We start from the raw sequence: 25735 nt of genomic DNA, 5'->3' as shown, positions 1-25735 counted from the left end.
TTCGCCAGCCAAATAAGTTTGATGAATGTTTTAAATTTACTGAATAAGAACATTTGAGCATGGGAAAAAATTATAAAAATATAGAGGGTTTTACAGAGAAGAGTAAAACCCCCTTCATCTGCGGTAGCCAATTTCTTTCAGCTGAGTTTCTTGTGTATCTTTCCCGAGATATATGTTGTTTATATGAACCTATACAAAGCACTTGCCCCGGGACACTTTTTTCCCCCCACCTTCAAGTATGTATACTTTCTATTTTTTTTTCTTAAAGATAATAGAATACTGTACACACTGTTGTATATCCTACTTTTTTTCACTAGATACACGTACAGAGAAAAATTTACTAGGTATTTTCGATGTGAATTTTATATACGAGTATAAAAATAGCTGATTCTTTTGAGCACTCGCTCTGTGCAAGACACCATTCTAAGCACTGTTCACGCATGATCTTAGTTCATTCCCATTCAGCTGCGTGCGATAGGCAGTGGTCTCATTATCCCCATTTTACAGAGAGAGAAGCTAAGGAGAGGTCAGTGACAACCTGGGGATTTAACTCCAGAAGCTTGACTACAAACATGAATTCTTAATTAGGCAAGCCTGCTGCTTCTAGGAAGCTCGGTGTTTGAAGTTTTAAACAAGCAAAATAATGTAAACAAAGAGAGGCAGTAGCGATCGGGTGTTCAGTTTCTTAAGTTATTCCAAGAACTCAGCAAAGGCATGTATTAGCAGGTATTCAGCTAAATATATGTTAAATAGTTGAATGAGCTCTATTTGCTCGTAAAATTGTGCAGGCCTGAAATTATAAGGAAGTAAATATATAGTATATTTAAGGTTATCTTATAATTATCTTGTAGTTCAGTATTTCCTGAATTAGAGGATCAGTCCAAGATCAATATCTTAGATAATCCAACAACGAGTAGGACACTTCCACTTTCCTGAATTTGCTGTGTCCCCCCTCCCTCCTTATCCTACTTAATAATGACCTGTCATGGAATTGTGTAGGGAACAATTTTTCACAGCCTCTCTACCACCCCCTACCCTTCTCTGAGGACCTGGTTTTCTACATTGCCAACTTCTCTGTTCCTTTCTTTTTTCTTTATTTTTCCATTCGCACCTCATGGTTGATGAGCACTAAGAGTAGGGGTGATGATACTCTCGTCTCAAGGAAAAAGAAGCCATCGAATTTAAAGTGTACGTGGGCATCTTAATCTAGTACAGTCACCTTCTAAAACTTTTGAAAATACTGATACCTCTGCATAAAATGGAAAGTGCATTTTCTTCAGCACCATTGGTTCTGACAGATTTTACTGTTGTTCACTTTTATGTAATCGCTGCTGTTTGAGTACAATTTTCTAATACTTTACATTGTATGTGTGCAGTATTCACCTGGATTATTGATTGATTTGATGGTCATGGGTTGGTTTAGAAATCATGCCCGCCATTGTTTCTATGGAAAATAGCTTCTGAGTTTCAAGCAGCCGATTTGAAAATATGTGGAATAACGTGGATTTGTCAATTGACGACTCTCTCACATCTACAGGTCTACTTGTGCAATTTCAGCGTGAAGCCATTGGGCAATAGGAATTTTAAAGTTAGAAGGGACCTTATAGGTTCTTTTGCTGATGAAGACCTTCACTTTACTGATTATGAATAACGAATCCAGAAATACTACATCTTTTCAAAGCATCTTGGCCTGTCATTGTCAACATCTCTTGGTGGCGGCCTTGGGAGAAAGCATGACGTAGTCTGGCCTTTCCCACACTGCTCTAGGCCACACTACTGTGTACGAAAGATGGGACAGAGATCCTCTAATGAGTTTCAAAGCAGGAGAAGTTAGGGGGACAAACTGTTAGCTTTAAAGTTAGCAGGGTTCCTGTACCTTAGGTCTTTTCTGATCCTTTGGTGCAGTCATAGGCAGTGAGAATTGAATCTAGTGTATAGTATTTCTCAGGCGTACTTGGCTGGGACCCCCCTTCCCCCACCCTGGCAGGGGATTTCTATGAACTTGGGCACCACACTCCCTCAGAATATAATTAAGAAAAAGGAGTGGTCGCTAAGGATTTGGAGTTGGGCTAACCTGGGTTTGAATCCTGGTTCTGTTATTTACTCTGGGCCGTCACTTAGCGCTTCAATGTGTCCATTGTCTATGAAATGAGGATAATACCGCTCGTGGTCTATGGGATGAATGTGAGGACGCCATTATGTAAGTGGCCAGCAAAGTGACACCTACTAGGCCCTCAAGCGTTCACTTCTTCCGTGCATGCCTTTAGCAGGTATTCATAAATGCTGGTTGTGTGCCAGGTGCTGTGCTTGGCCCAGGGGATATAGAGGAGATGAGAAGGGCAAGGTCCCTGACAGTAGGAAGCCAGTGTGTTTTCTTCCCTCTTGAAGATTATTACTGTGGTGTGCTGTGCATTGTGGTTGTTTCAGACACCGAAGCCCCCACAGTGTGGTTCACCAGTTTCCTTCCCATGGTATCTATGACTGGGAGAGGTTTAAACCAGAGGTTGAAATGTTTGAGGATGGATGATAGAAGTTTCTATGAGGTTGTCTATGAGGAGGTAATGGCTGTTCTCCAGGGATGATAAAGCTGTCTTAATGTAGTTACTAGACCTTGCTGAGGAACTCATTTACCTGGGAGACCTCAGTCAGTGGTTGTGTGAAAAAGAATTAATGGTTATGGAATATAGATAGAGAAGTCGAAGCAAGTCTCTAGTATGAATTCAGTGAATATTTGTTAATCTCTGACTTCTGATTAACCCTGTAGCACTAGTCAACAAGTCTACTTGCATTTAGTTTATTTTACACAAGTTTTTATGGGAGAGTTCTGATACCTTAAAGTTATGAAGATTCCTTTAAGTCTTCTCCTCTTTGGTAAGGTGGAATATTCACTGAGAATATAATATAATACAGTTTATTCAAGATCTTGCTGAGGTTTTTGGTTTTGTTTGTGTATTTGGCCAGGACAGAGACAACTCCCACTTAAAAAATCTCCCAGTACGAAATGATTATAGTCGTACTCTATGGCATGTAACTTTGAAGGCTTCGTCCGTCTACGAGAATCCCAAGCAGCTTTTTGAGGACTACCGCGAGCCTTCCCTCAGGGCTGTGTCCTTCCACATGGGCATCTTCCCTGGTTAGGTCCCTTAATTTTCATAAGACAATATCCTTTCCATTCTCAGCACAGGTAACTTGGTAAAGCGTATGGGTCTCCACCTAACCAAGCAACCAATAATAACTCCACACCAAGTAATTTATTAGTATAACCTTTTACCTCATTGCTTTTTTTCTTTTGAAATTTTTAATGTTTATTCATTTTTGAGAGAAAGACAGGGCGTGAGCAGGGGCGGGGCAGAATCCGAAACAGGCTCCGGGCTCTGAGCTGTCAGCAGACAGCCCGACGTGGGGCTCGAACTCTCAGACTGCAAGATCATGACCTGAGCCAAAGTCGGACACTTTACTAACCGAGCCACCCAGGTACCGCTTACCTCATTGCTTCGTAACACTCACGGCTCACTCGCTTCTGTCAACTACCAGAAGGGCACATAATGGCCTCATTCTTCTAGATGTTTTAAACTTTATCCTTAAAATAAGCAAAGTGCCCCACCTCAGTGCTCTGCAATCTGAAGTACTATGGAGTCCACTGTGGTCAGCCTGAGAAGTGAGAATCCTATGAAACCTGCTCTTCTATATATCATGAGGGTATGTTCCCGGCATCATACAACATCCCCTCAGTGAGCAGTCCTGTGAGGCATCTCTGTCTTGTCTCTGTGCTAGAAACACCTGTGTTTCCGTAGAAAAATTGATGTCTCGTTATACGCACCCTACAAGTATACAACTATTCGTGCCCTTGACGGTAGACCTTAGGGCAAGCCGACCTCCGCTGACCACTGTCTCTCCTGGCTTTCTTTTACCTTTCCCGCTTTAATGTCTTTTCTAATGTACTTGTTAATTTTTTAATTGCTATGTAGTTATTGTGTGCATTTTTGTTGGGTTATCTTAAACCCATTTTAGAGAAAGGTAAGATACAAATTATCCAGAAAACACAACTAAAAACTCAAATGTTTTATTCAACAAGACTAGGAGCCAGAAAGTAGATTCACGGCCTCCATTCCATATTCAGGAAGCAATTATTTTCCAGATTTTACATTATAACCACCGTCGTGAAAGTCACTATTTTGGTTAATATGTGCGCAAAAACCTCTTCAAGATTCTCATAATTACAGCCTCCCAAGAGCACACACCTGCCCATCTTTCCTTCTTTTTTCTTGAAGACCCAAACTACCGTGTCTAATAGGCTTGTTATTTGTTTCAATCCAGCTAATTTATGTAAAAAAGCACATTGCCAATTGTAAAATGCCTCCCAAATGTAAGAATGCATTTTTCTCTACCACTGACAGTGTTTGCAACTTCTGCAGTTTGTTTTATTTTCCATCCCCGATGACATTTTGAATGTTCTCCCTGTAAGAATTCTAAGACTGTTCTTTCTGTGGAGTCTCTTTCCTTTCCAGTTTCCCATTTCACGTTTTCCCTAAAGTGTCTGTTTCAGTACATTTGTTCATCTAATTACCTCCCTTGACTCACTTTTAATATTGATAAAGGTTATTGAGGAAGCATGTTTCTCTGGAGACTTGTTTCTTAATCTTGCTATTAAATTTCATTGCACTGTTCCCTCATTGAAGGAAAGGCAGAAATCATGGTTTCTTCTCCTTTCAAATGTGAATGACAGTTTGACGATGTTCTTCAACATGCCATTAGCTATTCAGTGAGCACCTGTTAGTTACAAAATTATCTGAGGTTCTGCAGGGATCTAGAAAGCAAGAGGGTTATTCAGTGTCCTCGCGGAGCATTTTTCTGAAGAGCCAAACCTAATAAACAAGAAGCAGCAAAGCGCTCTGAAAGAATAGAGGAACAGAGATTCCCTATATAAGGTGTTTGGAGAAAAAACTAACAACGGAGATGAAATTTATCCTCAGCATGTAAAGATGTAAATGAGGGAGGCCAGAGGGATGTACCCCTTTAAGTGGGCTCAATGGTGGTATCATTTCCATCAGAAGAAACGTACACTATGCATAAATTTCACTGAAGAATGAAAGCATTTTTGAGCTGAAAGATCACCTTGTGGTCATCTTTATGAGTAAGATAGATGACTTAGAACAATTCACTTCCCGCCACCACAGTAACATGTTTATATGAAATGCTTTAGTATGCATTATCTTAAAAACAAACAAACAAACAAAAAAGTGTATTTTGAGAGAGAGAGAGAGAGCGTGCACGGGTGGGGGAGGGAGGGAGAGAGAATCCCAAGCAGGCTCCATGCTGACAGAGCGGAGCCCCATGAACTGTGAGATTCTGACCTGAGCGAAAATCAAGAGGGGGACACTTAACTGACTGAGCCACCCCGGCGGCCCAGCATGCATTCTCTTACAGAATCTTCACAATGGTCCTGTCCTCCTTTTCCCATTGAGGAAATCCAAGTACAGGTAATGTCAGGATAACAAATGGATAATAAAAAGTCTGTGCCCTCAAGGAGTTTATGTATATTATTTATATCAGCACATAGGCCACCAGTGAATATAAAATGCATCTGGTAGTCAGAGTGCCTGGAAGGACGAATTGGTTTGTAAAATAAGTAGAGTTAGGGCAGATAAACTATTTCAGAAGAGTGGTCTGGCAGGGTAACATCTTAGCAGAGACCCGAAATTAACGAGTAGAGAGCCACCTCCAAATCCAGGGGAAGAAGGTTCTGGGAGAGGAAATGGCAGTTCCCCAGGCCTGGAGGGGGGACCGTGCTCGGTGGACGGAAGCAGCAGCAGGAAGCCAGTGTTATTGGAGCACTTGGTGGAGGGGGGAGGAGTGGGAGGGGGTGAGGGCAGGGAGGGAAGAAGCCAGATCATAGCAGGCACGTGGGCATGTGGAGGACTTTGGATTTTTGTTTTATTTTGAATGAGGCGAGAAGTGTTTAAGCAGAAAAGTGACATGACATCATTACGTTTAAAAAGAATCTGCCTGGTTGTTGGACCAAGAATGAGCTATAGCAAGATAAGAAGGGGCACAGCAGGCAAGCAGGAGATGGTTCCAGTGGCCCAGGGAGAGGTAACTGGGCCGGGCGCTAGGGGTGGAGGGTAGCTAGGGGTAGAGAAACTGGCAAGTAGAGCTCTCAGGATTTGTCAACAGATTGAACGTGAAGAGTAAGAAGAGCGGAATCATGGGTAACGCCATGGTGTTTGGCCCTAACAGCTAGAAAAGTGCATTTGGCATTTATTAATACGGGGCATTAATGTGGCAGGAAGAGAAGGTATTGTTGGAGACATCAGGATTCCTGTTTAGCATATGTTAAGTTTGTGGCACCTGTTAAAATTCCAAGGGGAAAAGGCAAGTGAGTTGTTAGAGAAGTAAGTCTGATATTCATGGGATAATTGAGGGCCTAAATTTGTGAGTCTTCACAAATGCCATTGAAAAACCTTATGTGCCTGGATGCGTTTGGCCAGGGTGGCGAGCATAAATACAGGAAGGGAGAGAGCCAAGCACGGAGCCTGGCCTTGCCACCAAGAATGGGGCCTCCCAGAGGCCAACGGAAGCAAGCGTTGCAGACAGAAGGAGTGATGGGCTGTGTGCCAGGCTGGTGAAGGTTTGAGAAAAGTGGAAATTGCGACTTGACCATTGGATCTGACAGAGTGGGGGTCACTGGTGATGTTGACCCAGGTGAGTGGTAGTGGAATGTTGGAGAGAATAAAACCTGATGGCCGTGGTCTCAAAAGGGAGTGGAGGAGAGGAAACTGATGCAGCAAATATTTGCGACTCTTGTAATTTTCACTTTGTACTGCAAGGTAACGGAGACATGGGGCAGGACCTGGAGAATCCGGGGTGTGTTTTTTAGGCACGAACTCTACACAGCCTGCATGCGCGTGCAAGTGGTCCAGAAGAAAGAGGACGGTGGGTAAAAGAAGTGAGGGTGGGCTGGGATCTCATGCCTAAAGGAGGGACTGGCAGAAAGGTCACCCATATAACAAGAGGGAAGGCAGACTTCACTACGAGCACCAGTAGGTGGCTTTTCCTGGGCATGGAGAGTGTAGAGGGTGAGTGCTTCTGTTTTCTCAGTGAAGGAGAAGCCGGGCTTCTTGCTTGTAGCTCTGAAATAGGCGTGGTCATGAAAAACAGCCCAGCAGAACATCTGGCCAAGTGCGGGGCCCATCTGAGCACACGATGCTGGGTGACTGCATTGGTCACACGTTCAGAGGCTGGGCCACGATACAGGTTATCAGTTAAATCTGATTAGGCCAGCAAGCACAACCGTGGTGGGCAGACCAGGGGCACTGGCTGGAGACTTGGCTTCCTGAGAAGAAAGCATGACACAGTCACCTTTCAAAAATTTGAGAGAGATCAAATCCAAACAAAAGCTGTCCTGTCTTCACAGATTAACAGAAATGGAGGGTGAGGAGTGACAGAATGCGCAGAGAATGTATCAGAGCTACTTAGAAACGTTTATGACCACCAAAAAAAAAAAAAAAAAAAAAAAAGAATTACTCGTGGTGTCTCCTGAGTGGACGTCCGTAAATCAGTAAATCCCAGTGGTGGGAAGGGTGAGGTTCCTCAGATTGCAGTCTGTTGTCACACAGATGTGGCATTCATGACCATTGATGCAACGATGTGAGAAAATCTCCCCTAATCGTCCCCCAAACTCCAGGAGTGAAGGCTATGAGTGGAAGATTAGAGCCAGTGTGCAGATGACTGTGACTTGATTTGCTTCAAAGATTCAAAACACATATATGTCTATATACGTGTACCCACGCATATAAAAAGGCCTTTTCAAAGGTTGTCAGCTTTCCCTGTTGTGTTGTCTGCGTTCTCTCTCTTGTCCGCGGTGTTGTGTGCTGTCACGGGAGAATTCAAGCAGGAAGTTTAGGCCACGGCTGGAATTTCTCCACAGGTTTGAGAATAATAGGAATTTCGGTTTTCAGCTCAGAGTCTGTCTGACTACAGAGGCTCGTGCGGGGCGGCCTTACAGGAGAGGAGAATCCATTTTACAAAATGTCAGCGCGCTGGAGGTAAGCCTGGAAAAGAATGCTTGTCAGATTCAATTAGAGGAGACTGCAAGTCAAGGAAAATCCAAGTGCCCCTTGTCCATGTGCCCTTTCGCCTACATTTCCTCATTCTCCTCTGTAGTGAACAGTGTGGCTTAACCGTGGCGGGGCATTTGGCTTCTTCTTAGCTTAGCACATCACCCAGCGTCACTGGTGTGCTTGCCTGCGTGTGTAATTTGTGACTGTGCCCTCCGGAGTCGGTCAGCTACCGAGAGCCCCAGTAAAAAAGCGCCCCCAAGGCCACACACGTGGAGCGGTGCCCACGTCCCACGGGTGCGTGCGTAGAGCCATTGTGTCAGAGATGAGAACACAAAAATCGCTCCCAACGTGTGTGTGCGTGTGGGGTCTGCATCAGCCCGAGGAGAATCTGTCGTCTATTTTGCATGTCAGTTAACTGTGTTAATGAGAAAAGTCCTTGTTTGCATATTCAAGGTAAATACATTTTGCTCTCATGGTGGCCACACTCCCTTACCGCCTGGGATAGGGCCTTTAAATAAGTACACATTAAGTCCCTTTTCTACTATTGTCAGTTCCCCCAAAATTAGCCCCTCGTTTTGGTCCTTGTTCTTCAGTTAAGCAACACGTTTCACTTACCACCTTTATCACAATGTTAACATTTAATGTTCGCAGCGGTTTCGAAGAAGCGGTGTCACCCGGGAAAGTAAGGTGGCAGTCACTTAAATCTCATAGTCACGGTGGACTCTTTCTTGAATCTCATCTCATCAGTTACTTTAATGAATACAGTTATATGCTCCCACAAGCCAAATCTGTTTTATAAATAAAGTTTTACTAGAACACCGCCATACTCCTTTAATGACACACACTGTGTGGTTGCTTTTGTGCCGCGTTAAGTCATTGCAACAGGCCGTCTGTCTCACAAAGCCTAAGGTATTTAGTATCTGAGTTTTTATTTAAAAATGGCTGATCTCGGGGCGCCTGGGTGGCTCAGTCGGTTAAGCCTCCGACTTCGGCTCAGGTCACGATCTCGCGGTTCGTGAGTTCAAGCCCCGTGTCGGGCTCCGTGCTGACAGCTCAGAGCCTGGAGCCTGTTTCAGATTCTGTGTCTCCCTCTCTCTCTCTGACCCTTCCCCATTCATGCGCTGTCTCTCTCGGTCTCAAAAATAAATAAACGTTAAAAAAAAAATTTAAAAAAATGGCCTATCTCTGTGGGTGAATTGGCTCATGCTTCTCTGGGTATCTATGTATCCCGCCGCCCTACCAGGTGGCTCCACTGCCTTTGCACCTTACAGCGTAGATATTTGAGAGAAGATTTCTGGGCAATTTTATTTACCTTAGAGTAATCAAAGGCAGCTTTACAGAGGAGCGTTTTCCCTCTGAGGAAAACCAATTTAAAAAAATTATGAGCAAAAAAAAAAAAAAAAAATTATGAGCAGATTTAAACCCAGTGGTTGTATGTGATTCTCTCGGCCAGTAGTATCAGGCTTGGTCCATCTGCCTCCCTGTGGGGACGCCCAGGGTAACTGGAATAAACCTTTCCTCGCGATGACTTCATGCTTTGTCTCAGTCTTCCTGATTTGGGCTTGGTGCCTCACCTTTTAAGAGGATTTTGCTTTGGAGAGTCTCAAAGTTTGGGGGCGCCACGGTTAATGTCACTTGCTGTCTGGCATCTTCACATTCACCTGTGTAGCAGTCCGGGTACTTGAAGTCGTGAGTCTCAAACATGACAATCTCTGCTTTTGGGGACATGGGCTACCCTGTTCTTTTTATCTGAGTGCCCCCATAGCAAATAGAATGTAATTATGGATTGTTATGTCTCATGTTCATGAAATTCAGATAATCTTTATAAGGATTTCCCAACAAGCTCTGCACTTCCTTTTGTCATTGGGATCGCCTTGGCGTAGATTCAGGGTCTAGCCAGAGACAGTAGCTTCCCTGGCCTCAACCCAATGCTATTATATATGTGGCAAGAGCTTCCTCTCCACCAGGAGTCTGGTTACTTGACTCTGTTTCAGGGGAATAATCTTTCACCTCGGTTAAACTTAGAAATGGGTGAGGAAAGCCTCTATTCTCCCAAAGCACAGAGAAGCGAGCTCACAGGATGCCTGCCTTCTACTTCCTTTACAACTACCACTGGCATATATAGTCCCAGGAGTGTAAAGTTAGATCAAAAGTTCTCTGCTCTGCTTAGAATAAATGAGAATGCTTATCCCTAAATCTTCAAGGAGCCAACCAGGCCAACAGGCTGTGCAGCAGGACTACATAAAAATAAAAAAACTTCTATAAAGGAAGACATAATTTAAGACAATATCAGCATAATTTAAGGAGCTCTCAAGAATGGAAAAGTGCCTGCAAAATGAAAAAGAGGTTAAAACTTTTATACTAATCAGTAAAGGAATATAAAAATTTTGCAGAAGATTGGGACAGTTCATAAATGGAAATAGACTTTTTAAAGCACGTATCTGTAAGTATCTCCAGGATGTCCCAATGAAAATCACTACTGTTCTACACCTGATAAAATAGCAAGGACTTCTTTAAAACCGTAATAACCATTACGTGTAAGGCTGTAGTAAAACTGACACAATTCAAATTGATACAATCGTTTTGAAAACTGCTTGGCTATATGTATAGGAAAGGAACTAACATGTGGAGAGACAACATGAGAAATAAAACTAGGTAAGGAATTTGTACAGTAGGCAGTAAGCCCTGATGGATTCTGAGTTGCCAAGGTATTTTAAAATTTTTTTTTTTTCAACGTTTATTTTATTTTTGGGACAGAGAGAGACAGAGCATGAACGGGGGAGGGACAGAGAGAGAGGGAGACACAGAATCGGAAACAGGCTCCAGGCTCCGAGCCATCAGCCCAGAGCCCGACGCGGGTCTCGAACCCACGAACCGTGAGATCGTGACCTGGCTGAAGTCGGACGCTTAACCGACTGCGCCACCCAGGTGCCCCGCCAAGGTATTTTATACAGATTGGTCTGAAAGTGACTATTTAAGAGGGAAAGACTAAAAGCTAACATTTAGGAAGATTTGGTGAATACTGTGCATCGTAGATGATAGAACTTTAAAGTTAAGTAATCTAGGTTGTGCCCTCAACTCGACAGACCAGGAGGCTGACAACTAAAAAATAGGGAAACTTCCCTAAGACCCAAGTAGGAGTTATGAGCTCAGAGGGACCAGAGGTGCCAAGAGGAACTAAATGGAATCTTCGAAGTTCCAGCTCTGTTTTTCTTTTCAATATTGAAGGATTTATGGAACTCTTCAGTAATACTTACAAATGTAGAATTTTAATGATCTTATGTATATTTTAATATTTTATGATTCAATATGTAAACATCAATGTTTAAATAAGCTTTAAAAATAATTACAGCTATTTCTCAGTTTTAAAAATTTGGACTTGCTGGTAGGAATAATTAGGTAATCTTCATAGATTTAATAGAGCAAAAGCCAAGCTTGAGAAACCCTCAGTTTGTTCAATCATCAGTTTTTTTAACATGTACTCGGTGCTCTAGGCTCTAACTGCATTCTCAGAATACAAAATAAATACCACCAGCCTCTGTCCTCCAAGAGGGGGGTGATGGACCTTTGTTCAAAATAACTCAAATTATTATCCACCATGAACATAAATGATTGCAAAAATTGTATAACCCTCTAACAAGAACTCAGATTTAGATAGAAAATTCACAAAGATACTTGATCTTAAGGGGTTAATAGGAATTTCACAGACAGACCAGGGGAGGGGCTGTAAGTATTGAGAAAAGCATTCTAAGAAAAGGAAACAGCATGTTCAAAGTCATGAAACAGCCTGACAATTCAGAGGACTGAGATAGGTGGGTCTGTCTGAAGTATACACTGTGAACGGGAGAAAGAAGTTGGAGGTAAGGCTGTCTGTGAGTGACTCGGTGGAACTTCTCTTTTTTCCAAGTAGCAAATGTCATGGAGTGTTAGTGCCATGCCCCAGTTCCAAGTACCTTTACATGCATATTGGTTTTCTTTTATCTCATTTGTTACCATGTTACAGATGATAAAAGTGAGTCAGAGAGAAGGTAAATACCTTGCACAGTCACACTGCTAACAAGCAGTGGGATTGTGATATGAAACATGACACTTGAGTCCACAGCTCACTGTCCTAAAATCAGACTGTCCTTCCTGTTCCACGCTGGGATTTGGGAACACTGAAGAATTTTAAAGGTTTTTGGCATGGTGGTATAGGCCAGAATTGGAAGGTTGTGGGTAGCAAGTTTGAAAACAGCCTGTTGTGGGGTGCCTGGGTGGCTTAGTTGGGTTAAGCGTCTGACTTCAGCTCAGGGCATGATCTCAAGGCTTGTGGGTTCGAGCCCTGCGTCAGGCTCTGTGCTGACAGCTCGGAGCCTGGAACCTGCTTCAGTTTCTGTGTCTCCCTCTCTCTCTGCCCCTCCCCCGCTGATGCGCTCTGTTTCTCTCTCTCTCTCTCTCTCTCTCTCTCTCTCTTTCTCTCTCTCAAAAATAAATAAACATTAAAAAAATTTTTTTAATAAAAATAAAAGAAAAAGAAAACAGCCTGTTATAAGAATCAAAGAAAGGGCTGATAAGAGCCTGGATTTAGAATGAAAGTATTCAGAAGGTAAAATACACAAAACTTAGTCTTGATTTGATGGGGCGAATAAGGAATTTCTGGCTTGAAAACCTGAGTGTATGTTGGTACCTTGAATTAGACACTTTAAGAGAGAAGGAGGCTCTATTTGGGGACAACTTTAGTTGTGGTGCCCATGGAAAATCAGGTAGAGAGGTCTAGCAAATGAGGATATTCAGGTCAACAGATCAGGAGATGAAGCCTTAGAATAATCAACCTGGAGGTTATCATTGAAATCCCTCTTATCAATACTACACACTGCTGAGAGCTTGTAGTGAGATAAGAGGACCGTGGAGAAAATTCCAGTGTATTTGCTGCTCATAATATAGTCCACCAACTGGCTGTCTACCCACTAATTGAGTATTACATGAGGATTAATCAACTGCATCCCTAGGCACGCTGTTTAACTTTTCTTTTTAATCTTAGCAAGACTTTTGATGAAGGAAGCATTGCATTAATTAACATCCTGAAGCTCCTTGTTTTGTCCCAGATCAGTACTTTGAGTATCACTAATACAAAAAACACTCACATTTAAGCCTTAGGTAGAGGAAGAGGTCTCTAACGAGACAGAAGGAATAGCGTGAGTGCTAGGATGAGAAGCAGAAGAAAGGGAAGTCAAATTACTCTGATGTGTTCACAGGTGAGAGGGGCCAGTGGTCAGCACGGTCACAGAGAAGTGAAATACGATGAAGAACTTCAAGTAATTGAATGTGGCCATTTTAGGGTCTTCAGTAGTATGTCAGGAGTTTTAATCCCTGTTTACTCCTGTACCTTCTGAGCTCTCCTTTTTAATCCCACCAATCTACCTCCTAAATACTTCTCAAATCTGTACTTTGCCTTGTGTGCCAAGATCTTAACTGACTCTAAATCCAAAGTTCGCTTGGATTCAATGTTCACTTTACCTTATCCCTTGGCTGATCTGAAGTTATTGATCACTGTCTCCTTCCTGACCCACCCTTTCTTCTACAACACACTGACCTTGGTTTTCCTCCTCACCCCGCACCCATTTTTCCCTGCCCGTCCCTTCTGCACAGACTCCATGTCTTTAATGGCAGCCATTTCTTTAACTGCATTCTATGTGCCATCAATTTCCAAACCTAAACCCATCCCTCATGGGGCAGTCTAACAGCCTGCTGGACATCATGAATACCACAGATTCTTCAAGCTCAAGATGTCCAAAGCAGACTTTAAATGCTCATCCACACACTTCTTTATAAGCCCTTCTTCTCAAATCCCAGACCTCATGGTTATATTCATCTTCCCAGTTGCCAACCCACTGGTATGAGCACCTCCTCCTCCCTTATCTGATTAGTTATCGATTTCCCTCTCAGTGACACTTCAAATCTGTAGCTCTCCCTATGTCCACTACCTGCATGGGCCGCTAACACCGTCACTGAATTATCCTCCTGGCTGGTCTCCCCTTCTCAGTCTTCACTTGCCTCCACTACCTCGCCACACTGGCTAGAGTCCTCTATCTAAGGTGTAAATTTGCTCCCATCACTCCCTTGCTGAATTCTTTGCCTGTAACTCCACCTCTTCTCTGTACCCTTCCTCTATAGAGTCAGTCAGATTGGTTGTTTTTTGGTTTTTTGTTTTTTGGGTTTTTTTCAGTTCTTCAACATGCTCATGCGCATGCTTTCTCTCTCTTTCTCTGTCTCCCTCTCTCCCCTCTCCCCACCAACACACATGCTCATGTGCCTTTCTGGAGAACATTTATACTCCATTTTTACTGGTAGCTTTGTCTTCCATCTTCAGGAAGCTTCTATAATCCTGTAAATCTGTGTTGTATAGACTTGCCCCGTGGTCTCTCAGCATTCTACCTTTCCCATGCCATAGCCCTTTCTATGTTGTTTTCTAATCTCTTATTTTTGTCCACAAATCAGTGCCTTCCTCTGAATTTTAAGCTCCAAGGAGACCATATCTATATAGCACATCATTATACCTCAGCCTCCTAGTACAGTGCCCGGAAGAGTGTAGGCATGTAATCATTGTTAGAGGAAATAAATGCTCTTCTGAGTATTTTTACATTCATTATCTCGGTGGGGGTAAAGTTGAATAATTTTGAAAGGGTTTTAATGAAACATGAGATGTCAGTGGATTAGAAGATTAAATTATTTGTTGAGTTGTTTTGTACTAATAGAAGGAAAGAGAATAGTTAGAGTCAGCAAAGCTGGTTAGGAGAGTAGAAGCATTTAATCCCACCTCATAGAACAAAGAGGAAGAGATTTTTTTTTTAATCTGGCTTGCATTATTAAATTTTATCTTCCTTCTAATAAGTTGAGGCCTGTAAGGTTGTGTGTGTGTGTGTGTGTGTGTGTGTGTGTGTTAATATTTAAAGGTATCATATTGTTCATATTTTAGAGCTTTTTCTCCACCTGGAAAAACTTTAGATAAGATGATTTAAGAATCTACCTGTATACTTTACTCATTGAATTTCTTTTCTTTGGTAGGGAGGTTTATAGAAGTGAGTGATCAATTTAATTATCACTTGTTTCCAAAAAAGGGGGGATGGAATATTATTTTTTAAAGATTTAAATGGGTTTAACACAAGGATAAGGAAATACACACCAAGAACTAAAGGAATTGGCAATCAATAGGAAATCTAGACTGAGAAAACCTAAGTAAGGTCAACTACTTGGAGGACAAAATTAACCCTAAACTACCTGGAAGTCAAGGCAAGAGATAGAATGTGATAAGATGTGTTGTTTGATGTCTTTTAGCTTCTTGTCAAATATGAACTTCAAAGGTTGGAGAGCTCACAGTTCAAGATGGACTTTGCAGTCAAGTACTCGAAATACGAGTCAAATTTAGATGCCAGTTGTGACCGTTGAAAGCAAATGCTCTGCTTTGACATTACTATAGAGAGATTGGCATGCGTTCTGTCTTAGATGGTGGCTGTCCAGGTTCGCACGGAGGTGTAGTTACAGAGTTGTCAAAGAAAAGGGAGGTCGAGACTTTTTCCTCCAAACACAACTTCTAACTCACTGAGCTCCTTAAAAATACATATTTATTTGGAGCTCCTAATTCTCTATAAAACTTGGAAGACAGATGCTTGGTTTGGAAAATTTTGAGAAGATGCCACAGTCATCTGCCTCTGCCAGAAAAAGATCTAATGTGGATTTCGAAAACATTAAACTGTAACCAGCCAGCACTGTATTCTAATAGTTCCGTAAGGTGAGTGAGTTAGCTCAAAAATGCATCCCTTGTAACTATGTATGTCGACCTAGGGAGTGGAGTTGTTCTGGACCTTCTGGCCATAATTAACTGTGCCATTATGGTGGCGTCTTGGTACAAGGATCCATGACTGGTCTATATGAGGAAATTTGCTGTCTTGTTTGCTATTGCAGAGGACATAAAGTCTCATCTAAAAGTGATAGGAATCTGTTGAGGTTTTAAAATTAAACAAGAGGTATAGGGCTGTTCCATGTGATTTAGAAATGGAATCTACTCTGTCAAAGTCCATTCCTATCCATCCAGACTCGTAAGGCTTAAACTTGGAAGTAATACTGAGACCACATGGTTGGACACGTGGCTGGCCTTGTTGGTACAGTTGAGGACGATAGTACAATAACAAAGGCTACCAGATATTCACTTGTCCTCAATACTTTTCTATTTGCTGAGATTTAGTATCAACAGCATCTCAGTGAGAATTACCATTCCTCATACTAGCCTGAGAGATTCCAACCCATATCTAGGAGAGAAATCTGGCAAAGAGTTTGGGGAGGAGAGGCAACACACTGGGCACATCTGGAATTTGGGAGGGGGAGTAGAAATTGTCTGATGTGTGAACATCAGATAAAAAAAAGTATTAGGGTTTTTGTTGTTATTGTTGTTCATTTGGAAATAGGGTAAGAGTTCCCCTTCCCCCAACTCCACAGTCACTACTTAGCCATTCTTCTAGCTGGTTGGAAGTTGTTCTTTATTTTGTATTTTCTATGTAATTATTTCCATGGTTTCTCTGAGTTACCCAGGTGAGCAATTTGAATGTGCTGTCCGTTTGAGATTTTTGGTTCAAAGAGACTGAGACAGATGCTGTGCAGAGTATGGGCATTGCCCATATATCTATTCTTCCTTATCACTCCCTTGTTCTCACATAAAATGAGGGGAAAAAAGGAGATTTTTGAAATTTTCAAAGAAAAATCTGCCTGGTGATTTGGTTTTTCCTGCCCCAGAGCTGATTTTTCTTTTCTTTCTGTGAACCAGGAGCCTTTTTGTAGGTGGGAGAGCGGTTAGTAAGGCAAATGTGTGAACCTCTCAGCATGGCCAGACACTGTTTGCGGAATGAGAGAGAGAGATGGATGTGGAAATAGGGTTGAGGGAGCATTGTCTACTCCCTTAGTGGAGAACCACTAAGAGAAACTAGGCAACTAGTTTTCCACCTGCTGTCTTCCACACCTTCAATTAAATTTTATTCATTTCTGATCACGCGTTTCTTTCAAAAGAGTGCATTCTTGGAATCAAGTATCTCATACATTTTTTATCAGTGCAAGTAAAAGGTAATGAATGTGAGCAGAATGAAATGCGCTTTGCTCTTCAGACTTCCCCATGAGTTGAAACAAGGTTGATCTTGACACCATGGTAATAGAACCAGAAGATAAAAGACCTTCCTGTATTTCTGCAGAGTACAGTACAATCCACAGCCCATCAACACCCATTAAAGATTCAGACTCCGATCGATTGCGTCGAGGTTCAGATGGGAAGTCACGTGGACGGGGCCGAAGAAACAATAATCCTTCACCTCCCCCAGATTCTGACCTTGAGGTATGTCATTGACAATGACCTAGTAAATAACAAGGTATCTTGGTAGTTAAATGATGGTTCTGTACACATGCCATGTAAATAGGCTGTGATCAAGATACCCAAATGCTTTTGTTCCTGCTTTTTTTCCCTATGTTAATTGTAAGTAAAGCATTTTTTTTTCCTCTTTCGTGTTGATTGTAAGTAAAAACAATTATTTCTGTTTTCTCTTCCATTTTAACTACGTGCAAAGCATCTGGTTATTTCTCTCTAAGGAAATACAGTAAAGTATATAATTCTGCTTGAACAAAATTCTCTTGTACTGCTCTATATCGTTGCCATTTCAGTTAAGTGTCATACTAAAAGTGATTAATAAAATCCACTTTGAAAATTAAAGACACACTTAGGTATATGAGAAAGGAAAACCTGGGATGTTCTAAACTGAAATGGCAATTGTCTTATGAGACCTGTTTTGGTGGAGTTCAAAAGCAGGAGGGATTAAATAAAACCTTAAAGGGTAGATTTCATAGCTTTGAATCCACTGCAATTAAGTTTCTGGGTTTTGCCAAGTGAAAGCTGATGGTGGGAAACATGATTATTTTGGCTGAAAAGATGAAAATTTCCCAGCAGAACCTATGTGTATGAATATATACTGGTGTGAGTGGAAAGGAGAAGAAGAAATGTACGCTTCAGAAGCCTTTGTGGCATCTCAAAGACGTTTTTGAAATGAATTCCTTCAAATCCAATTCCAAATATCTCAAGAGTGTGTTAAGAGCACATGTGATGTGTCTGCCTAAGTTTTGTAATCTGAAGAAAACAGGCAGGAACAATATATAACCCAACTGCATGATAACAGTCCAAAGGTAGCATAAGGTGAGTAGATGATGTGAAGTTTTAGGTTTTATGTGCATTTTTTTTAACAGTTGGCTTGACAAAAATGAAACCTAAGATTTGTTATTTTAACACTTTAATAAGCAGAGAGAAGAGATAAGAAAAAGAAAAATGGAATGATGTTTGACTGATTGCCCCCACTCTGTCTCAATAAGTTGTGAACAGACTAGTTTTAACTCATTTTTCATTTTTTCAGAAGGGAGAACTGTGAATCTTCAGTTCAGAAGTAGAAAGGACATACATTATTATTTCTTGCCCATGCTTGTATCGATGTCACTAATATAATTGTTCTACACACCATCTGAGGTTATAACTGGAGAAAAGCTGGGAGATACTCTTTGGAAGAGTTGTATTTTAAAACATTTTTAAAAATTCAGATTTTTCTTTTGTCTTCTATTTCAAGACTGCTTATTTATGTTGAAGTTAACTGAATCACAGGTTTCTCAACCAAGGGAAAGACATCCTGATTTGGTTCTTCCTTTGTAGAGGGTGTTCATCTGGGACTTGGACGAGACAATCATTGTTTTCCATTCCTTGCTTACTGGGTCCTATGCCAACAGATATGGGAGGGTGAGTACCGAGAGACATCAGTTTTTAATTTCTTTAGAGTATATATGTCTAGAATTGAACTTTTATCCAGACAGGGATGTGGTTTAACTTTAAATAATAAATTTAAAATATGAACTGGAGAACAACTGAATTTATGGATACAGATATATGTGTAAGGCAAAAACATATAAATGAGCAAGAGGAGATCGTTTTCATATAGGTTATATGGAAAAATATTTTGTTTTATATTTTTTATGTGAGTCATTCAATTTTGTTGGTTTTTATTCGCAACAACATATTCGGGGGAGCCAGTATTTCACATGTTCTTGTCTTCAGTGATTAGCCGAGTTAGTATTTTATTTTCAAAACACCTGTTAAGAATGTCTTTAAAAGTCGCTTTGCTATGAGCTAAATCTATGTGAATGGTATATAAAACTGGGCCTCTGAATGACAATAGGACCAATACATCAATGTTTAAGTTGTTACAATACTTACCTCTGGTGTGGTAGGTAAAAAATAATATTACAGACAACCTTCCGTGAGTAGAAATTCAGCCTCGGTGTTCTGTTTTCGGGTTTCCCCAAATCCTTGGAAATTCTTTTTGATCTCTTCCTTGGTGGCTTCATGAACCTTTCCCACACCAAAACCATGTTAGTTAAAGTGGCTATAGGTAATTGAATATGTGAATACGATATTTCTCATTTTTTTCCATCATTAAAGAAACAATATTACAGGTTTTAAATCTGTGAAGATATCGGTTCAGAGCCTTAGGAACTGAATTCTTGTGTCTTGGTGACTCTGGTTGTTCATCGCAATTAAATGTTAAAACACAAAACATGCATCATGCTCTCATTACAGATTTTATCCCGGTACCCATTCTTTCAAACAATACTTATTTCAATAAACGTATATTGAGTGCCTGCCCTGTAGGTATAGTTTGACAGTGAAATTTGATGAACTATCCATTGAGCGTTATAGTGAAGCTTTCCTTCTCATAACCCTGAAGTTACATATACCACCCCCCAAAAAGGCTGGAAAATATGCACGTTTGTAAGAGCAAAAATATTCCAAAATATTCCACCCTTTGGATTTCTATTTAGAGGGGCGCCTGGGTGGCTCAGTCAGTTGAGCGTCCGACTTCAGCTCAGGTCATGATCTCACAGTCTGTGGGTTCGAGCTCCGCGTTGGGCTCTGTGCTGGCAGCTCAGAGTCTGGAGCCTGCTTCCGATCCTGTGTCTCCCTCTCTCTCTGCCCCTCCCCCAGTCTCACTTTGTCTCACTCTGTCTCTCAAAAATAAATAAATATTAAAAAAAAATTTAGAAATAAGATATCTGGGGGCACCTGGCTGGCTCAGTAAGTTAAGCGTATGACTTCGGCTCAGGTCATATTCTCATGGTTCGTGAGCTGGAGCCCTGTGTTGGGCTCTGTGCTGACAGCTGAGAACCTAGAGCCTACTTAGGATTCTGGGTCTCCCTCTCTCTCTGCCCCTTTCTGACTCGTGCTCTGTCTCTCCAAATATAAACATGAAAAAATTTAATAAGAAGAAATAAGATATCTGTAAAACACAATATGCCCCATCTTATGGTTAGAGTTTCTATGAGAAGAAGACAGTTAACAAAAATATAGTATAATTAAAAAAAAAAATAAAGCCACAGAATTAGTCATTCAAACAAAGTCTCTGCTTTGTGGCCAGCACATAATAGGGATTCAGTAAATATTAGCTGTGGTGTTTTTTTGTATTATTCCCTCTATGAGTACTATTACCATTCCCATTTCTACAAAAATTACTACTTAAAAGCTAAAAATTAATAGATGAAATGTCAATGTGTGGTTAGTAGGAAGAATCTCAAAGATTTTCTTAACTATTTTAAGGTCCTTCCAACTAACTCCTAAGGAAGAAAGCTGGCTCCTGGAACTCACACAAAAGTATTGAAAAGAGCATCCGCTTAGAATACCAGCATTTGAAAACCATCCAGAAAGTCTCCAGTCTTTAAGAGCTTTCTCAGTAAAGGCCAAATTGATAGTTGACTTGATCAAGGCTTTGTTCACCACTGAAAAGGGCCAGCTTAGGGCAAGATGGTGAGCATCCCGTGACCTAATGACCTCATGTCAGTCCCTGGCCACAAATTATTGGTCTGCGCATTCACACCTAACCTAGAAACCCCTGGCAGCTTAGACTTTCTTATTCAGATTCTCAACGATATCTAAACAAAACAAGTACCACAAATTTTATTTTTAAAAGTGTCAACCATTAGTATTTTGAGGCTGCATCAAATAGTACTTTGTTAGTTTGTATAGTTTTCTCATACTAAGGCATGTGATGAAAAGTTTTATCTCCTATAATTTCCAAAAACCAAGTGTCTATAGTCTTTATAGGTGATCTGAAATATTTAAATATAAGTTAACAGAGGTCAGGGAGAAACTAATTTCAGGAAGCCTGGTTGGGGAAGGTCTTCCTGAGCATGACTTTGATTTGAACCTGAGGTCCAAATGACTAAAAGGCTGGTTGGTAATGTGACCGTCACGAGAGAGTTCTAAGCAGAGGAAGCAATGAAGGCAGGGCAGGAAAGGGTTTGATGTTTGAGGGACAGAGGCCAGGTGGCTGAGCTCAGTGATGGAGATGCCGAGTCAAGATGTGGGCCGGGATGAGGGCAAGCGTGAGCCATGTCAGGAGGGTCAATGTCGTTACACATGGCATATGAACTCATTGGAGGACTTCAAGGGAAGACATGGCAAGATCTGATTTAGATTTTTACATTATTTTGGCTGCCTGTGGACAATTAATGATGGGGAGAGAAGACTGGGGAACAAAGTGGTTTTGGGGGTGACCCGATATACTAGCAATAGAGATGGAGAGAACTCACTGGATCCTGGATTCTGTTGCAAGTAGAGAAATAGGATTTGCAAAGGATTTGGTTTGGGCTGGTGCACAGTAAGTAATAAAGAGGAGTGAAAAAATCATTCCCAGGTTTTTGTTTTTGTTTTTGTTTTTCCCTGAGCTGCTGGGCAGCTTAGTCATGTATTTGTTGAGATGGGGAAGACATCCACTTGGATCAGGCAAGAATGTGGATGGAAGGTGAGCCTGGGACACGAGGAAATGGACAGGCCTTCAGATGACAGGCTTAGTGACAGTACACAGCTCAGGATCAGAAGTTCCTCAGATACTCTCAGTGTGATTTCATCCTAAATATTTGTGAACACCCTCTTTGTGCTAACCACCTGTTGTCTCGATGTCATGTGGCATCCCTTCTGAAGACACATTGCTGAGGATGTTGAGTTGTAGCCTGAGGCATGCAAAGAAGCTTGTTTATTCTCTTTATTAGAGAACTTTACAGACGGGAAGATTTTGCTCTCAAATCTGGTAATCATGCCTTGTAAAACTGTGCGTTTCAACAAGGATCCTTCCAAACAGTGATAATAACCAAGCTCATTGGAGAACTTTGCCCCCTTTTCATTCCTCAAGGCACTAGGGAGAGAAGTCTTAAGGCAGTTGAAGGGCAAGCCTTCTTTCTTGGAACATAGTTTCAGTGGCGTCCCCAAGCATTGTGAAGGGAGCGTGTGGTTGGGCCTTCCTTACTCTACAGGCATATAAAGAAATGAATGCCTGACCATGTGATAGCTTTTCTGTCTCTATGGGAACCAGATACTTGAGAAGTAGCTTAGTCACAGTAGCTTAGGCGACCCAATGAGTAGGCCATTCAGTAAGGGGATACAGGATCTGGTTGATATAATGCAAAATTAGGGCATGTTACAGCAATATGTACAAAAAAAGTTTGAGAATGTCCCACCTTCCATGTAATTCTAGCTGTGGGAAGCAGGCATGTCGGGCATTATAAGGAAGTGTTTTGTAACAAAGGTGATGGGAACAAAAAGAGGCTGCTGGGTACATGACAGGCCTGGCTAGGGAAGAGAAAAGCAAAAGTGTAATAGCAGGAAAATGAAGTCCCTGGTATGTGACCATACATTCAGCTGTTGTTAAAAATATCCATCCTGGCTTTTTTGTTGTTGTTGTTGTTTAATGCGTTTTTCAAAGTTGCTTTCAAACGAAATCCATACTCCTCAATTTCACTGAAGAAAACTAGTTTTGATTTTTTTTCGTTGAATGCCCTTTTAAAAATAGACAGTATAGTCCTATTGTTAATACTGAACCACATACCCCAAACTTACATTTCAAGTAAGTGTTGTGTTGATGTCCCAAGCATGATTCCACCTTGTGGGAGGACTCCCCAAGATACCTATAGCCAACAGCTTCATGGTTTCACTACTTTATTTTTATTGTTTCTTAACACCGGTGTCTGATATGGATTTGGGCTAGAACAGGTCCTAAAGACATTGAGCTTTACTCCACATTGTACACAGAAGCCTAAACATGAACACTTAAGACAGCATAAAGCTTAGCATTTTCAACTGGAGGCCCAGCTTATTAAGAATTTCCTGTGTACCCCATACTTGTTTAATTCAACATTAGAACTCTGAAACTGCTACTGCCAAGCCCATTTTACGGATGAGGACACTCAGTCTTGGAAGAGGTTAGAGACCAAATGTCTGGTATAAAATAAATACTAATTCTATTGTAACATAGTTGAAACTTGACGGTCAAAGCAACAACCACCACAAAACAAAACCTCGAATCCTGTGTAGTGGCCAAGAGTAACGTGTAGAAATACCTTTAAATTTATGAAGTACTGGGAGCCCGAGTGGCTCATTTGGTTCAGCCTCTGACTCTTGGTCTCAGCTCAGGTCATGATCTCATGGTTGGTGAGATTGAGCCCCATATCAGCCTCTGCACTGACAGCACAGAACCTACTTGGGATTCTCTCTCTTCCTCTCTCTGCCCATCTCCCTCCTCTTTTTCTTTTTCAAAATAAATTAATAGATATGAAAAAATAGATTTATGAAGTACCAATAGGAGATCTGCCTATGGTGTGATAGAAAGCATCAGATTTGAATTCATACAGATCTAGCCTCAAACCCAAGCTCTGACTTTTCAGCTCTTTGAGCTGGAGTAAATTGTTTATTCACACTGAGCCCTAGTTTCCTCTTCTATAAAACTAGCCACTTGACTTTCAGAATTGCTTTAAGAATTCAGTTGTGTCAGTTATATCTCAGTAAAGCCAGAGGAAGAGGGATCTAAGTTGTGTCCTGAACTTAAAGGGCCCAGCTGTATGTCTTATTAATAACAATGACTCAATAAAGAAAACAGCATATGTCACTGATTGATCTTGTATATGCTGTCTAAACATTAGTTATATACTGCACCAGGCTTCTAGAAGGATGCTAGTTGCCAGTATGAATTTAGGTCAGCTAAGCCTCCCTAGTGAGTAGATACTGTAATCATTCAGGACGTTGAGCAGGGAAAACAGCTCTGAGCCCATTTCATTAGAACACTCCCACTAACCGGTAAAGGTTGCTCTTCTAAACCCTGTTTCGGAATGAAACACGAAACTCCAAAATCTTTTGAGGCATGATCTTCTTCCATGGTGGCTGGTATACATGTGGAATTCTTGGCATGGCACCAAAGCAGTGGACATCTAGTGTCCTCCTTGGGTTATAGAGGATCTGGGTACGGAAACAGAGTAATCTCTCTATTGGAAGCTCCACACCAGAGGTTGGCAAACATTTATTACCTGCGCCTTTACCAAAAATGTTAAAGGGTCAAGTAATAAACATTTTAGGCTTTATGGGCCATGTACCTTCGTAACTGCTCAGCACTGCCCTACTTGTGCAAAAGCAGTCACAGACAATAGACAAATAAATGTATCTGTATTCCAATAAAAATTACACTTCCAAATTGGAATTTCATGTAATTTTCATATGTCATGAGATATTTTTCTTCCTGGGGATTTAAAAAATCTAGACCAAGGGTCTAGGCTAGGAACTGACAGACCATCTCCCATGGGCCAAATCTGGTTTATGGCTTGTTTTTGTAGGTCTTTCAAGCTAAGAATGTTGTTTAAATTTTTAAAGGATTATGAAAAAGAGAAAGGATATGTGTCAGAGACTTTATATGGACTGCAAAGCCTATAATATTTGTCCTTTTAGAGGAAGAAGTGTGCCTGCCTCTACTCTAGATCCTGCTCTGAACTTTGTGTTGATTCATTTTTGCCCCTGCCCCCAGGACACCAGGACAATTCAGTGACACCCACACTTTGGCCGACTAGATTGTAAACTCAGTGCAGATCTTGTGTGTCTGTATCTGGGCCCCCAGTGAAGCACAAGCCAGCACAGGAATCTGTTAGGGTAGGTGAAATGGCTGTAACAAATAGGCCCCATATGCCATGACCACAGAAAGGGATCTCTTTCTTATTTCGTGGTCTCAAGTGGATTTTCCAGGTGACTTGGTTTAGGCAAGGTTTGATAATGGTTGTGCCATCTCACGTCCAGCTTCTGAGGCTTGTGTAATCACTGTCCTAAGCTTTCTAACCCACAGGGAGAAAAAAAGCAGGAGGAGCATGGATGGGAGACTAGATGGACCAGGCTTTCGTGGCCCGGTGCAAAGGAGGCTGGGAAATACATGTAGCCTAGCTGTGTGCCCAAGAAGAAACAGAGAGTGTGTTGTGGTGACAGGGGGCAGCAGCAGCAACCACAGTTGTCAGGGAAGAACTATTTGATAAGTGAGCGAAACCCAAAGCACACTTCCCACCGCAGCAGAGCAATGCCCGACGACTGTGTGACCCGTGTGCCCAAGAATCATGAGTGGCCAGTTCAATCCCAGAGGAAGGTTTCCTGATTTTATGTTTTCTCTGCATATCAAGTGCTGAATTAGATCAAAATGATGAAGTAATTCATGGTTTCAAGTATAACTTTTGCTTACTACAGAATGACGTGGAATCTAAACTCAAAAAAAAGCTTTTTTTTTTTTTTCATTTTGCTTTCAGCTTTTCATTGGTCTCAAAAAGACAGT

General features: G+C 41.4%; 1 protein-coding gene across 9 annotated transcripts in view; it reads left to right on the top strand.

Moving 5' to 3' along the window:
• The window catches only part of EYA1 (EYA transcriptional coactivator and phosphatase 1), a 169231-nt gene that overhangs the window by 72678 nt on the left and 70818 nt on the right, over nucleotides 1-25735 (top strand). For all 9 annotated transcript variants that reach the window (XM_078441987.2, XM_078441986.2, XM_078441984.2 and 6 more), the window contains 2 exons: nucleotides 17276-17415; nucleotides 18769-18852. In XM_078441987.2, the coding sequence (XP_078298113.1) occupies nucleotides 17276-17415; nucleotides 18769-18852 (224 nt within the window). The remainder of the gene's footprint in view (nucleotides 1-17275; nucleotides 17416-18768; nucleotides 18853-25735) is intronic.

This window comes from Panthera onca, chromosome F2, assembly GCF_046562875.1.
Source record: "Panthera onca isolate mPanOnc1 chromosome F2, mPanOnc1 haplotype 2, whole genome shotgun sequence".
Classification (NCBI taxonomy): Eukaryota; Metazoa; Chordata; class Mammalia; order Carnivora; family Felidae; genus Panthera; species Panthera onca.
This window is presented reverse-complemented; position numbering and strand designations above follow the sequence as displayed.